The sequence below is a fragment of the Bos grunniens genome, chromosome 2, assembly GCF_055505025.1.
Source record: "Bos grunniens cultivar Pamir isolate PY7600 chromosome 2, Bosgru_T2T1.0, whole genome shotgun sequence".
NCBI lineage: Eukaryota > Metazoa > Chordata > Mammalia > Artiodactyla > Bovidae > Bos > Bos grunniens.
The window spans coordinates 16,428,563-16,443,395 of NC_141166.1; the positions used below are offsets into that span (position 1 = coordinate 16,428,563).

The following is a 14,833-nucleotide window of genomic DNA, read 5'->3' on the forward strand; positions in this document are numbered from 1 at the left end:
TCTATAGTGCATAAGAGTACAGTTAGGCACAGTACACATGTGTTCACCAAGACTGGGAGAAGCAACTGTTGGCCTCCCAGCCCTCCATCCCTGGACCTCCTCTCTGTCCCACTCTCCCCAACCCTGTGCTGCTTGTGGAAGGCCATTGTTTCAGGACAAATGATGCTAGCACATGCTGAGGCTGGAAACAAAGCTCATGAAAGCTTAGAGAAGTTCATAGATCAAAGACTCCAGGATATTTTGGGGCAGGGGGAATGTACGTCCTTAAACTTTCAAGGTTAATAAAAGCAAAGACCATGATTTAACTCCAGCATTGTGCTGAGTCAAATTCCTTTTATTTAAAGCGTTGTAGTACATTTCTAATTGGTCTTTCTGATTCTAGTTTCTTCTCTCTATAATCTGACTTGTGGATAGATCACAAATTAATCTTCCTAGGGCACAGATCTGATCCCTGATTAAAAGCCATCAGGGACTCTCCTCTGTCTGTGGTTGTCTAAGGCCCCTGGTGTTCAAGATCTTCTTACAATATAAAATAACCTTTTAATATTATTTCTTTGATCCAAGCAATCTTTACTGTTCACTGCACCCTGTACAGAAGTTTGTACCCTGTCTCACACTGTCTAGAGTGCCATAAATCAAATCCTCACAACCTCCCTTTCCTGCCACTTCCCAGCAGTGGGAGGCTGGGCAATCACTGGACCTCTCTGGACCTCTGGCTCGTCATCTTTAGAGTGGGGGTCACGATGATATCTACACTCACAGTTATTTCAGTGAATGACTTATCTGCTTTGATAGACAGAATTTAGGATTGTTTCCTCCAAAGTGCCTAGAATTTAGCAGATGCTCAGTGTGGCTGTATGAATGAATGACAGCAAGGTGGAACTCCAGCTTGTTTGTGCCACAGAACTCTTCCCCTTCAGAGCTTGGACAGGCATGAGTTGGGGATAACCCTATAGGCCATTTTGGTTTTATCAGCACTCTGGTTTACTGAAGACCTTCCTCCTGTGTAACCTCTGCTCACCGCCTGCCTGCCCTTACCTTCATCCATCCTAACTGCTCTGCTCACTGTCTGTACAGCATTCCTCTCCACTGTGCCCTTCTGGCTTCAACTTCAGTGCTTCCATTTTCTGGAATGCCCTCCTTCTGCTTCAGTGATCTCAGTAAGGCATAAGCTTCTTTGGCCCAGGCTCAGCTCATGTTCTCTCTGCCTTGACCCTCAGTTACGGGTTTTCCCTCGGAAGTCCTGAATGCGCTTGCTTTTACTGCTGATTTCTTTGATTCATTTGTGATTTAACATGTACTATCTTGTAGATGTATTTCATCAATGTTTAAAAATTCTTATCCCCCACCACCATTTTAACATCTTTTGAATTAGGCTGCATATTACAGTTGATGATGCTGGTTTAATTGGTAGTGCTTTCCTTAGAGGCAAAAACATGGTGCATTTTACAGTCAGTGGTATCTTAAACTGGAATACTTTTTATGCTTTTGTGCGTTTATTTTCTGTCTATCTGGCCAGATTATATGCTTTTTGAGTCAAAGTTTTATGTTTCTTTTTTTTTTTTAACTTTAGAGATGTGCTTTAGTTGAACTAACGTTCAGTGTTTCTTTTCCCTTCCACACTGTCCAGCACAATAATCTACATGTCCGTAGATGCTCAGCATCTATCTGCTGTTGATCATAGTGAGGTCAGTGGGGTGGTTGATGATGGGCACTTCCCACTGAAGCCACCATACCAAAGGCGGCCGCACCCCTCTTCTCTACAGCTCAGATGGGGCATGTCACTTTTTGAAATATTAATGCACAGAAATCTCTCTGGGCCTTTATTTCCTCCTACAGTCCAGGGGCTTCATTTTTCGCTTGGAACTCTTTTGGCTGTCCCTATCCCCCACTGCTAGAAGGCTCACTGCTTCTAGGGAACAAAAGCTTGGTTCCGTGGGACCTCAGCCATGGCTCTGGAAGGCCTCGTCAGCCCTTTCTGTTACGGAACAGAGGAGGGGCAGGCCTAGGGCCTCCCCACATTAGGGCCCAGCTCAGTGGAGAGACTCTAGGTCAGCTCTTCTTTCCCGTCTTGTGCTTTAACCTTGACAGCCGCCTTAGAATCTGAAGAGACCAATTCACCGTTCCCCAAACAGTTGGTTGTTAGCAGCCAGAGGATTAAGGGCCCCTGTGCAGGAGGGCCGGCTGTGAGGGTTCACCGACTCGCGCCCTTTGCTGCATGCACTGCCAGAACTTGTGACCAGTAATGGATCTCGATTGATCCTAAGTCTTCCTGGATGCAGGAAAAAGCTCAGTGTCCAGAAGTGCTGGGATTCTTGCCTCAAAACACACGGGAGCCGCGAGCATCCCAGATGTAGGTTGGAGGTTTGCTCAAACACATTTTTCTCTGAGCTGCAATGCTTGACTAGAGTTTGGAATTACCTGGACTACCAGTGAAGGGAGGGTGCTTGCAAGAGAGGAATGGCATAACTTTCTACTACCTACTACTCTTCAGGGCTTAGAGAGTTAAATGAAGAGATACTTTCAGCTATTCGTTCACGCGACAAAAATCACAGCACCGACTACAGAGCAAGCGCTGTGTTTGGTGCTGGCCAAAACCTGGTCCCTAGAATAGGTTTAGTGGAATACAGTTTAGCAAGAGAGAGTTGGTAAACAGATACCCTCAGCATCACTTGGTAAATATTAACGACAGGAGACAAGCACACATTACTGAGAACACAGAAAAGGAGATTCAGCTTGGAAAGGAAAGCAGAGAAGGCTTCCTGGAGGAAGTGAGTATTTAGCATGATTCAGAGTTCTGAAGATGATGAAAGGAAGAGCACGTGGGAAGACCTGAGGCCTTAAATACCATGGTGCTTTCAGGGACCTACAGGGCATCCTGTGCAGCTGAACCCCTGGTGACTGGTGTGAGAACAGCCAGAGAGGAGGCAGTTTGCTGGGGGGTGGGGGGGTCTAAATGATGCCAGCACCCTTCAGAGCTTGCTCATCTCCAAAGATACCTCACGTGATTAGGCCTCAGGGAGTGACTGAAATTGAGGTTGACTCTGGAGGTCAGAGTCCCACATACACATAACTAGACAAGGAAGCTCTTTTAGGAAAATCTGAAGAAATAGGCACATGGATTTTCTGAGATGCAGTCCTGCCAGGCTGAGGCCTAGGAGGAATGTGAGAGGGGAAATGGAGCTGAGGGAATCTCCCTGGCAGAGGAAACAAGTTTACAAAAACAGGGTTGCCCACCTTTGGGACATGCTGTGGCGGGCTGTCTATGCCCTAATATCTTTAGACCTGCCCTGCAGCTACCTGGCAAAACCACCAGACACCCTCTGTAGGCAGGATTCCTTGTAGGACAGCTTGCAGCATTAGAAAGGAAACTACCCACCCTTGGTAGAGGGATGAAAATACAGCAGAAGTGGCTAACAACATGGATTTTAGAGACCGATCTGGTTTGAATCTTGGTTCTGCCACCTACAGGCTGTGCAACTGAAGACAAATTGTTTAACCTCTCCGAATCTTGATTTCCTCTTCTACAAACAGTGATACACTTCACAGAGCAGTCTGTTAGTATCAAATGGAAGATTATGTTTCAACCACAAAGAGGAGAGGTTCACTGCCTTTGTTCATGCTGAGAAGATGCACAATACACGGTAGCTATTCTTAAAATACTACCTGCTATGTATATATTGCTTTGAACTTCTCAAAGCATTCTTATAATCTGAGTCTCATTTACTCCTTACAAGCAGGCTCTGAGGCGAATGGGCAGTGTTCCCATGTTACGAGCAAGGGGAGTTGTTTCCAGGAGACTCCTACAATGCAGCAGATTCAGGGAAAATTGACTTCATTTGACACATGAGGCAGGGTGTCTTGGATCTCATAAACGCTTGAAAAATGCTGACGGGTGAGTGAAGGGTGCAGTCAGCAAGTGCAAATTAAGACGGCAGGCTTTCAAGGGTTAGTTGGAGGCTGTTGAGAACTTTGGAGGTAATCTTGGATGGATGAGGAAGGGGGAGTGTGATGCCAGGAGGAGAGATGGAAGGTCTGCACAGGTCATGTTGGTCACAAAGGGGTTGGGGTTGGGGGAGGAGAGGTGGAGGATCTGTGCGGGGAAGCCCTGAGCAATTACAGTGGTTCTGGGGTCTTGAAGGCCCCTACCCAGAGTCAGAGTCAGTGGTCAGAAGTCATTAACATGCTAATTATTGAATCCCTCCTGTGACCCGATGAAGCAGGAAATAAAAGACGCAGTGAAGGTTTCTAAACAAGCAAGGAGCAAGTCTCTGAGGACGGTGACTCTGGCAAGTATGGGAGGAGGGTCAGGTGGTCAGTTAAACCTCATATGGTCAGCGGGCCTTAAGCAAACCTGGGAGCTGACACAGAGAAAATATGGTCAGAACATGGTGAGAAAGTGGGTGGTGATGGAGGGTGGGAATAAGGAGTGAAAGGGAATGAGTACTGTGAGCCTGCTCAGTGCTGGACACATCGCATCTCATCCATCTTTATAGCATGTGGTAAAAATAACCATCTTAGTCTTATAAACAAAGAAATCAAGGTTTACAGAGATGAAGTAACTGGATGCTGGTCACAGAACCAGTAAGTGATGAGGCTGGGGTCTGAAACCAGGTCTCACTGTGAAGCCTATGCTTTTCCCATTCAAACACTCCTGCCTCCCTGAAGGGAAATGAATCAAAACCGTCTTGAGATTGTAAGCCTGGGTCCAGGAATACCTGATGACTGCAGACAGTGGCCAGGAACGGGAAAGGGGGATCCTTTCTGAAGAGGGAGACCTCCAGCTTTGGGGGTTGATGTATGAATCTCCAAATTTTAAAAATGTGTGTGCAGGTGGGGTGACATCCTCTTGGGAGGATCCCATAGACAGCTGGAAATCGCTGGGGACGGGGGTGGGGGGCAGAGTTGGCTGTGTACTGAGGAGTCATCTGTGGATGGTGGGGGCAGGCATCTGAAATGTAAAAAAAGGCAAGGTCCACTAGAAGAGAGGTAAACATGACGGGGGATGGATGGACTGAGCGTTTTGGGAGTCCCACAGCTAATGGCGGTGGGGCCAGGGAGGAGCAAGGAGCTCCAGGGCCCATCTACGTGCACAGATGGTCCCAGGCCCACGTGGGCACTCTGGGCATAGATGCCTCCCGGTGCCAGCTGAGATAATCCCCTTCACTTCTGTTCTGGAAACATACTCAGTTTTCAAGGCGCGACTCAAATTTCCATAGCCCCTCTTAGATTTTACACTTGTTCAACTCTAATGCCCATATGGTTGGCATCGTGTTTGGCACATAATAGGTGCTAAATGAGTGTTTGTGGAGCTGAATTGAACAATTAAGGAGGGAAAGCTATATGGAGATGGTAACTAATTATTTTTTTCTGAGCCATACCTTCTTCATTTGTGAGATGAATAATTATTGCTAGGAGTAAATGAGATATGTAGGTTAGGCATTTAGTACAGTGCCTGGAACATGGTTGTTCATTATTGGTTGGTAATTATTATTACTGGCAGCAACCATGGATGTAACATAAGAGGAGCTTAGGGGGAAAGAGTCGGGGAAAGAAGGAACGCCCGACAGTTCCAAGGCACACAGTCTGCCTTTCCTCTTTCTCTCTCTCACACACGCACACCCATGGTGGGAAATGTTCAGCAAATATAAAACTTCTCTGCTGGTATCTGCTGGCTTCTCCCAACCCTGACCTAATACAAGGAGGAGATGCTTAGTAATCTCAATCTGGTCCTACAGTGGGTAACTGAAATGATCGTCATAATTGGTTGCCTGATTTTAACATTAAAATTGTTGGAGCTAGAAAACAGGACTTCATGTAATGTTTTGGTTTTTACTGAACTTTCTCAGCAAAAGTGTTTCTACCCTGCAGTTTGGCAGGTGCTTTGGGAGGGAAATATGGTACCCAAGGGTCCTGGAATCAGCACGCGTCACACTGTCCAGCTTCTCACAGACAGAATCCCCGCTCCTTGACACAAAACCCTCTCTGTGGTAAAAACAAAGCCACTGTGTGGCAGGCCTTCCCAACAGTGAATTCTCTCTCCTTCCAGAGACCTGAGGAGGGATGAAGAGACAGAACAAAGACCCGGCATCTGGAGCACAATTGTGTGAAAAGCGCCCAGGATTTTCAGTGACTGGACGGCTCTCTTTTATGACAGCATCTCCCTCCTGGCCAGCCACTTTCTTCTCACCTTTGGGCCTCCGTGTACGTCTAGGGGCCTTGAGTGGAGCCACTAGAATGGGGACTCCAAGAACCAAGCCTCTTATCAGGAGCTGTGACCCAGCTCCCCCTGGTCTCCTCTGGAGGCCAGACCTAAGGAGACCCTTCTTCTGCCCTCCTGGTTCAGTCTTTCCATCACATTGCGAGGCCCAACCTCTCTGCTCTGCTCTCCGCCCCCTCCCCTCTCCCCCCCCCACACCAACCCAGGCCCTTGCTGGCATAAGGGACCTTTTCTATTTGCAGAGCCTAAAGAAGCCCGTTGCCAAGGTGACAGAAGCAGGAACAGCAGGGAGCTTGCCATGGGGGGAGGGGCTTTGCCCCTAAACAGCTGTCAGTGGGAGCAGTCCCAGCTGGGACTGCAGCATTTGCCTGCTGGGGAGGGAATGGCCCCCAGAGAACACATTCCTCTCTGCTGTCCCCCCCACCCCCGCCACTGCCCCCCATCACAAGTCTCCACTGGTTACTTTCCCTGCGGGCAGCCAGCCAGCCAGCTCAAAAAATGCTTCAATAACAAACAAAAACCTGCCACTCCACTCCCCAGTCCCTCTCTCTCAGTCTCTCTCTCTCTCTCTCTCATACATACACACACACACACACACACACACACACACACACACGCGCGCGCACATGCGCACACACTCTGATCCCTGCCGTTCATTCACAGTGTGTTGGCTGGGCAGGAGGCCAGAAGTTACCTCCTGCCTGGGGAACAGTGGCGGCCCAGGGCAGGTGCTGCTCCTGGCCATCCCCTCCCCACCCCCATCAGGTCAGGAGAATTATTTCAGACTTTTTTTTGTTCTAGAGGCCCTGAAAGGATCTGTTAGCATCTTAAGCCTCCCTGCTGCCTTCCATTCGGGCTGTTGAGGGTGGGGAGTAGAACCATGGAGAGGAAGGGGTGGGAGGGGAAGGGAAGAACTGGGGGGACAGTGGGAGGCAGGAACAATGCAAAGCCTACTGATTCCTGTCACTGGGGAGAGAGTCTTTGTGGTCTGCAACTCACAGCTGCTCCACAGAGAGTTCTTGTACTGCCTATAGCCACATACTGTTAGTCTTAGGCCACAGCTGGGGCCCTGGGCCTCGGTCTGTAACTCATTGGCCTTCCCTTTTATCAGGCTCAAGAAAAGAGAGCCCTCTGCTAGACTGTAAAACCCAGAACAATCTGAGAACCACGAGGCTCTTTGAACTTTGGGTCAGGAATAAGAAAGGCCTAGGAAGCCCCAAAAGAGCTGAAAGAGGCAAACACGGCTTGATGATTAAGAGCGCACTGTCTGACTCAGCCAGACGTGGAGTCGGTTTCCAGTTCTGCCACGTAATACTGATGTGACCTTGAGTGATATTTATAGTAATTTCTTGGGTAACCACTCTGAACTTCGGTTTTCTCATCTGTAAAATGGATGAAAATATCTACGGGGGTTCTTCTGAAAAGCAGAAGAGGTGGGGTACATTAAAAAGCCCAGCGTATTGTCTAATACACATCAGAGGTTTTTATCAGTGCTGGTCCCCTTTGTGTTCAGTTTTCTTGAGGCCCCAGGGTTGCCTAGGAGCCTTAGGAGGAAACCTAAGAACTAGTCTTTCCATTGAAGGGTCCTTAGAATCTGGGGGGTGGGCGCTGGCTTAGATCTAGGCAGGGGTTACATTTTGACCTGGGTAGAAACGGGATTCTCAGGAAGTCTTGAAATGCAGATGTAGCTCTATGGTTTGTAGGTTGTGTGAGGAGGTAGGAGAAATGTTAATTTGGGGTCCTTGCTTTAGTCTCAGCTGATATCAGCTCATTTTAAGACACCCCACCTCCCCCTACCCAGACTTTACCCTCTGAGCCTCAGTTTATTTCTCCATAAAAGGAAGAAGCTGGACTAGTCTCTGGAGAAAGCAATGCCAGACAGGAAGAAAGGCCCGGAGTCACAGGGCGGTTAGGCTTCTACAGAGAGCTGCCTGCCTCAGCTCAGAGGGTCCGCTGGAGGCAGAGACCACCTCTGTCCTTGAGGCCTCCAGAGGGTGAATAAAGGACCTGAATTCAGGCTCTTCTCGGTTCACATTACAAGGCTCTACCTACGCCTCTGTCATCTGTCTAGAATGTCTTCCCGTCCTTTGTTGGGGAGACGACTCCTGCTTCAATATCCAGTGCCATTTCCTTGGGGGCAGCACCTCTGTCCATCCTGCCTGGCACAGAGGTGTCCATCTGGGCCCCCTGTACCTCATACTTACTCCTACAATGGCAATTATGAAATTGAATGGATTTGCTTAAAAATCTACCTCCCTCCTTTTGATTGCACCCTCCTTTAGGTGAGAAATCACATTTTGATCATTGTGGTTAATCTAGTAACAAGCACAAAGTAGGCTCTCAAGAAAAATAAAAACGCAGGTTAGACTGGATGGTAAAATGGTCTGGGTGAGGACGGAGTGGGAGTAGTTATTTCAGGGATGTGACCAGGGTGACTCTATCTTTAATGCAAGGTCACACGGTCCATCACTACATTTCTGTGCTATAAGAGCTTGGTCTTCTTCCCGAGACTGATTAGTCTGGCTTCCAGGGCTGTTGGCAGATTTCCTCATTAAAGATTGCCTTCAGTAGGCAGCGCTGGGAGAATTTTAGCAGCAGAGAGAATCTAGCCCTAGGGAATACTGATTCATCTTGTTCATATAATTTGCCTCATAAGTAATCTGCTGGATTATTACTTTTTTAATCTGCAAGGTTTATTCTTGAGTACCACTCTTACTGGCAAACCTTTCTTGGCTCCTCTCCCCCAGGCTAGATGGTGCCTCTGTGATCCTTCGGGGCTCAGAGCTAACATCTATGACAGGCTGTACTCGTCTGTCTCTCCAGACCCTGCCCACCTGGGAGGCAGGGCCCATGTCTTATTTATCTCGGCACCCCCGGAACTGGCAACATAACCAACGCATATTAGTCAACAGATGTCTGTTGAGTGATGAGAAAATAAACTTCTCACTTCCTCATCTCCCTGTGTGGTTCTTACATGCCTCTGGCTAGCCCCTATCCTTTTTTTGCTGACTCTTAGAGAATTTCAAAATACTGTAACTGCCAAACCTCCACTGCCTAGGTGAAGAGCTATGATTTGGTACCCTGAGAATCATGGTACCCATTGTGAAGAAGGTCTTATTTGGGATTGCCCTGGCGGTCCAGTTAAAACTCTGTGCTCCCACTACAGGGGGCATGGGTTTGATCCCTGGATGGGGAACTAAGATCCCACATGACACATGGTGTGGCCAAATAAAAGAAAATTAAATGATGGACCATTTATATGAACAAGGTTCTCCTCTTAAAAAAAAGAAAAAGAAGGTCCCATTTATTTCCACTAACATGGCTTCCTTCTTTAAAGCTGGACAAGAAGCATGAAACAGAATCTGGAGCTGAAGAACATCTCAAGACTGTAGAAGGGGAAAGAGAGACCCATGGCTGACATCTTATCTTGCCCATGGGAAATAGGAGAGTGTGAAAGTTTCCCCCTGACCCATCGTCCTTCTGAGTTTTCTGGGATAGGATCCTTCCTCCTGGAGTGCTTACCTGGTGCAATGAGCGGGTGGGTAGCCACGGTGGGCACCATCCGGCTGAGCCCAGCCCGGCCCTCCAAGCTCCCAGGCACACTGCCGTTGCTGTCTCCTCTCTTGAGTGGCTCTGTCACACTGTCAGTTGTGCCAGACTTGGCACCTGCAGGGGAACCCTGAGCAGTGTTTCTGCCCTGTGATGGGGTAGGCAGAGGCTGGCTACCACCTGGCGTGGGCTTCAGGGCCAAGCTGGTCAGGACAGGCTGGGTGGGGGTAGGGCCCGAGGCTGCTGCAGCTGGTGTCTGCTGTGATCGGAGGGTCAAGTTCTGTACCTGGAAAAGAGGGGTCTGTAGGAGTCCAGAGAATGTGGGTGTGAGCAATGCCGACACATTGTTCAGACAGGGAAGGAGTTAGGGATGGATCCAGGAGTGCTGAACGTGAGAGTTGTTAGATCGTAAAGAAAGCGAGAGAGACGAGACAAGGGGCTGAAGGAGAAACCAGGAGCAGAGTTTCTAAAGGGGACAGACAGAGTGCTGGTCATTGGATTCATCTGCAGAAGAAACTAAATTCTGAGCAGGGATGTCTGCCTTGGCTGGGGCAGGCGGGGGCAGGGAGGCCGGGGCTGCTTCTCCCTTCTGTTACCTCCCCTCCTCCCCCAATCTATCAGGATGGGCTGCGTACCACTTAGAATCATGGCAGGGCATGGGGCTTCCCACACTGGGAAAGGCCAGGGCAAAAGTGAAAGCGAGTTGACCAGCAAGGTCTCCCAGGTGAAGGATTATCCTGTCCTGAGGATCGGGTTTACACATCAGGACGGGCAAGCTGACTCAACTTGGTCCCTGGCACCCTCTGCTGGACACATGGAGGCTGTGCCAGACTCGCGTCTGACCCCCATCCTTTAGATGGGGCTGGTTCCTTCCCACCTCCCACAGAATCTTTACAGCCACAGCTGTGTCTGTGTGCTCCTAGCAGAAAGAAGGGACCTAGGACTCATCCTTGCTCCCTCTTGCATGCCGTTTTTCCTGATTCCTAGAGCTGCTAGCATGTGTAATCAGAGTGGAATTTTCCTCTTGAAAAGCAATGACAGCAGAGCTCATCCTGGGGAGGGTATAAGGTAGTGAGGGCCACCGGTTCTGGCAATCACACTTGCTCCTGCCCTGTGGTCGAGGCCCGAAGCAGGGTCCGGAGTGGCCGAGGCCTTCTCAGAGAGGAATCAAGGAGTGAGTCTAGGGGTAATGGGACACCCGTCTCCCACCTGCTTTCCTGGAGCACCCCGAGACATCCAAAGCTCCTCCAGGGCTCGGGCCCAGACCCAGCATCAGTGCCCCCTCGGCAGGGGTCCCCACCCCCCTGCCCGCCCACAAGCATGGAATCCTCACCTGGGCAGGGGTGGGGGGCCGGGCGGGGGAGCCAGTGCCGAGCTCAGGCTGCACGGTAGCGACGGTGGCCGTGGGCGTGAAGATGAGCTGAGGGGACAAAGGAACAGTGCCGCCTAGGCTCCTAGCTACCTGCACCAGGTTACCTGGCTGGGCCTGGAATCACAGGAAACGAGGCGCCTTTTACCTGCCCACTGTGGGCTCAGCCACAGGACACGACAGCTCAGCCAGGGAGCAGACAGGGTTGGGGGGAGGAGGCGGGGGAGGTGGGAGAGGGAGAGAATCCAGGGGTGCCTCCTGAAAATCTCAAGAAGGTCCTCAAGTCCTGATCCAGGCCGGGCAGGGAAGGGCCAGGGCTAGGGGGCTGTCCTGGGGCTGCACCAAGTCAGGTGTACTTCAGAAGCCTCTGCCAAGAGCTCACCCCAGAGAAGGGGCCAATAGTGATGGCCGGACACCCTCGAGTCCGTCTCTGCAGCATCCTGGGGAGCAGGGCCCCTGGGCTGAGACAGATGCCCTGGAACCATGTTCTAAATCTCACCTGCAAGTTCTGTGGCAGCCTGAATGGGAGGGGAGTTTGGGGGAGAATGGATACATGTGTATGTATGACTGAGTCCCTTCGCTGTTGACCTGAAATCATCACAACATTGTCTGTTAATCAGCTATACCCCAATACAAGATAAAAAATTAAAAAAAAAATCTAAACTGCTCTGGACTCTAGGTGTGGGTCAGAACAGGACTTTCTGCCAGAAGGGATCAGATTAGATTCTTTTGCCCATTTCTTAGTCAAATTTAGATTAGGCTCTGTGTGTGTGTGTGTGTGTGTGTGTGTGTTTATACAGCATGAGCAGAGACAACAGTGCTAGAGGAACCAAGAGGAACCAGCTTGTACTCGCGTCTACATCTCCTTGCATGGCGCGCAGGGACTGAGGGTCTCTGTGCGACACTCCCACCCTTGTGAGTCCAGCTCTGGACATGTATATGACAGCATATCTGCTCCTCTGAGTGAGGGCACCCCACTCTGGGGAGGGAGGTGGCCAGGCTCCAGGGCTCCAGTGGGAGCAGTTGAGCCAGAGAAGGGATGGGGTGAACTGAAGACAGAGCAGGTGTGGGTGGTGTCACGTGGGCTGCCTGGCTCCCTGGAGAAGTGGAAGCCTGGTCCCCATGGGTGTCTGAGGCTACTCCCCAGGAATGGAGCTGCACCTCAGTGAGTTCAGAGTCAAGAACTGACGTGCTGGAGCAGAACCAGAAAAGTTCCCAGCGTCAAGCTCTGGCCACAAAAACTAAGCGAGGGCTGGGGCCATACAGCCTTCAGGATGGTATGTCAAGGAGCTGGAGGGAGAACAATTCAGAGCAGGGCTGGGAGAACCGGACTCAGAGTGGGCTGAGCCCAATCTAGACCTAGACCTGCCTGCTTCCTTGGGTGAACAAATGCTGCTGCTTTCCTGGGAAAGTCTGCTTAACTTTAGGAACCCCTCAGCTTCTTATGGGCCTCTGTACCTCTTAGGGACAGGTGTCAAGGCGGGACTCTAGGTATGCGTGTGGAGGGCTGATATCGTACATTCGGCCCGAGCAAGCCCACCTGATGAACGTTTGACCGGGTGGCCCTCATGGGAATGGAGGCCCGGCTGGGAATGCAGTGGTGGCAACACAGTTCCTGGAGCTGGTGGCCGCCTTCACCACCTGGGCTGGAATGCACTTTTGGCCCTAAACTGCTGCTGCTGCTGCTAAGTCGCTTCAGTCGTGTCCAACTCTGTGCGACCCCAGAGACGGCAGCCCACCAGGCTCCCCTGTCCCTGGCATTCTCCAGGCAAGAACACTGGAGTGGGTCGCCATTTCCTTCTCCAATGCATGAAAGTGAAAAGTGAAAGTGAAGTCGCTCAGTCGTGTCCGACTCTTCGTGACCCCATGGACTGCAGCCTACCAGGCTCCTCCGTCCATGGGATTTTCCAGGCAAGAGTACTAGAGTGGAGTGCCATTGCCTTCTCCATGGCCCCGAACTAGTGGTGGCCAATCCCTGCAGGATAGTCCCAGCGGACTAAGACCCCACTTCTGAAGGGTATCGGATGTTTGTGCACTTGCTTGTCTTATGTGTCTGAGGGGACAGACCACCTGGGCACAGACCCTTGCGTTCCCTATCGTAACTAATTTTAGGGAGTGGTTTCTGATAAGAGGAGGATAATTCTGTTTCACTCTCAGAGGGAAAGGAAAGGAGGCACCATGGGTAACTTAATTTTGGCCTGGAACCCTACCTTTCTTTGAGTCATGGAGCCACTATCAAAGCTCCCGTCAGCCTTCCAGGCCGCCTTCTTTATGCCACCCCTGCTTTCCTACCAACTGTCCGCCTGGTGCTTCTTCCCCACCCTTCTCTAATTGCCACCCTTCTTTAATCGCCCAGCTCCCAACTTCTCTGCCTCTGTCCTCTTGGCTTACCTGAGCCATGGCCCAGGCTGGGGACTCACCATCTGTGCCCGGAGATACATCTGTGCTTGGCTTGCAGTCAGGGCTGGAGAAGACGTGTTGCCCAGAAGCACGGCCTGCTGGGTGATGCCTGAGGCTGCTGCCGAGTTGACGCTCTGAGCCCGGTTGATGAGCTGGGCTGCTGCTGGGGAGGCTGCCAGGTTGATCTGAGGAGAGAGATGCGTGCAGTAGGAAACGGGTGCTTCTGTGGCTTAACTGCACCCCTTCATCCACTTCTTTCTCTCCACCTCCTCTGTTCCTTGGTGAACTCAGCCTTCTTTAGGACCAGCTCTGATTCTTGGGTCCTGGATCTCCCCCCAGCACTGCTGCATCTCTGGCCTGTGTGCAGTGCTGTCGGAAGGACCCCATGGGAAGAGGGCTGAGCCGTGAACCAGGAGCCCTGACGTTGTAAAGATGACAGGGAGTTACAAACAGAAATTAGAAAGTGGCACACATTTTTTTTTTTCTGGAGAGAGTAATGGATTCCAGCCATGATTCTACATGACTGAGGATTCACCACCATTGCATCTGGAGGCTCATGAGCATTTTGGGCAAAGAGGAAGGAAGTGGTCCTGGAACCGTGGGCTTGGCCTGCTGCTCCCACCCTACTTACCGAGGATGACTGGGCAGGGGCCTGTGCGGACACACTGCTGCCGGAAGTGCTCCCTTGTCTGTTGGCCACCAGGCTTGCCTGGGAAAGAAGAATCCTTGTCACTGAGGCCCAGATCTCCTCCAGCCAGGCCCTCGGCCCTCATCCACCATGGGATGCACTGCAGGGCAGTGATGAGGAGTCATGTCCTTACTCTGGCTCATCTACAGGCCCTCAAGCAAGTGCCTCGGCTTCCTCTTTTATACAGTGGGGACTGCTTGCAGGATTGCCGAAAGGCTTACACGAGGCCGAGCATTTACACAGAAGCACTCCAGCTGTCAGCAAGGACCATCACCCATGCTTCCAGCTTTCTTCAGCCCCTCACCCCGCCCCACTCTATTATACCCGCCTCACAGGCTCCCACATGGCGAGCTGGGCACAGACTGTCTGGAATGTCCAGCCTGTGCCCTCCCCTTGGCCAGCTTCCTCTCATTCTTCAGTTCCTCCAGCAGACATTCATTCATTCACTCAATGTTCCTCTGGCAGACATTCATTCATTCATTCACCGTTCCTCCAGCAGATAGGCCCCCACCCACCCCCGGACTAAGGTGGGCCTCCTTGTTACTCCTCTTTGGGAGAGCTTGTCAGCACTCTGGTATTTAGCTACTTTGCTTTCTTGTCTATTTGG

The 14,833-nt window shown here is 50.8% G+C and overlaps 1 protein-coding gene across 7 annotated transcripts in view; it reads right to left on the reverse strand.

Annotated features, from left to right (window-relative positions):
* Positions 1-14,833, reverse strand: part of PHC2 (polyhomeotic homolog 2) — a 113,540-nt gene that overhangs the window by 30,526 nt on the left and 68,181 nt on the right. For 3 of the 7 annotated variants that reach the window (XR_015140103.1, XM_086335215.1, XM_086335216.1), the window contains exons 4-7: positions 14,170-14,247; positions 13,559-13,723; positions 11,103-11,255; positions 9,743-10,055 (exon numbers count right to left, since the gene is read on the reverse strand). Coding sequence is in view for 6 of the 7 variants with exons in the window: in XM_086335215.1 (XP_086191341.1) it covers positions 9,743-10,055; positions 11,103-11,255; positions 13,559-13,723; positions 14,170-14,247 (709 nt within the window). In the remaining variant the exon portion in view is untranslated. Of the gene's footprint in view, positions 1-1,542; positions 4,952-9,742; positions 10,056-11,102; positions 11,256-13,558; positions 13,724-14,169; positions 14,248-14,833 lie in introns of those variants that run through there. The other 4 variants (XM_086335217.1, XM_086335218.1, XM_086335219.1 and 1 more) reach the window with 3 other exon arrangements.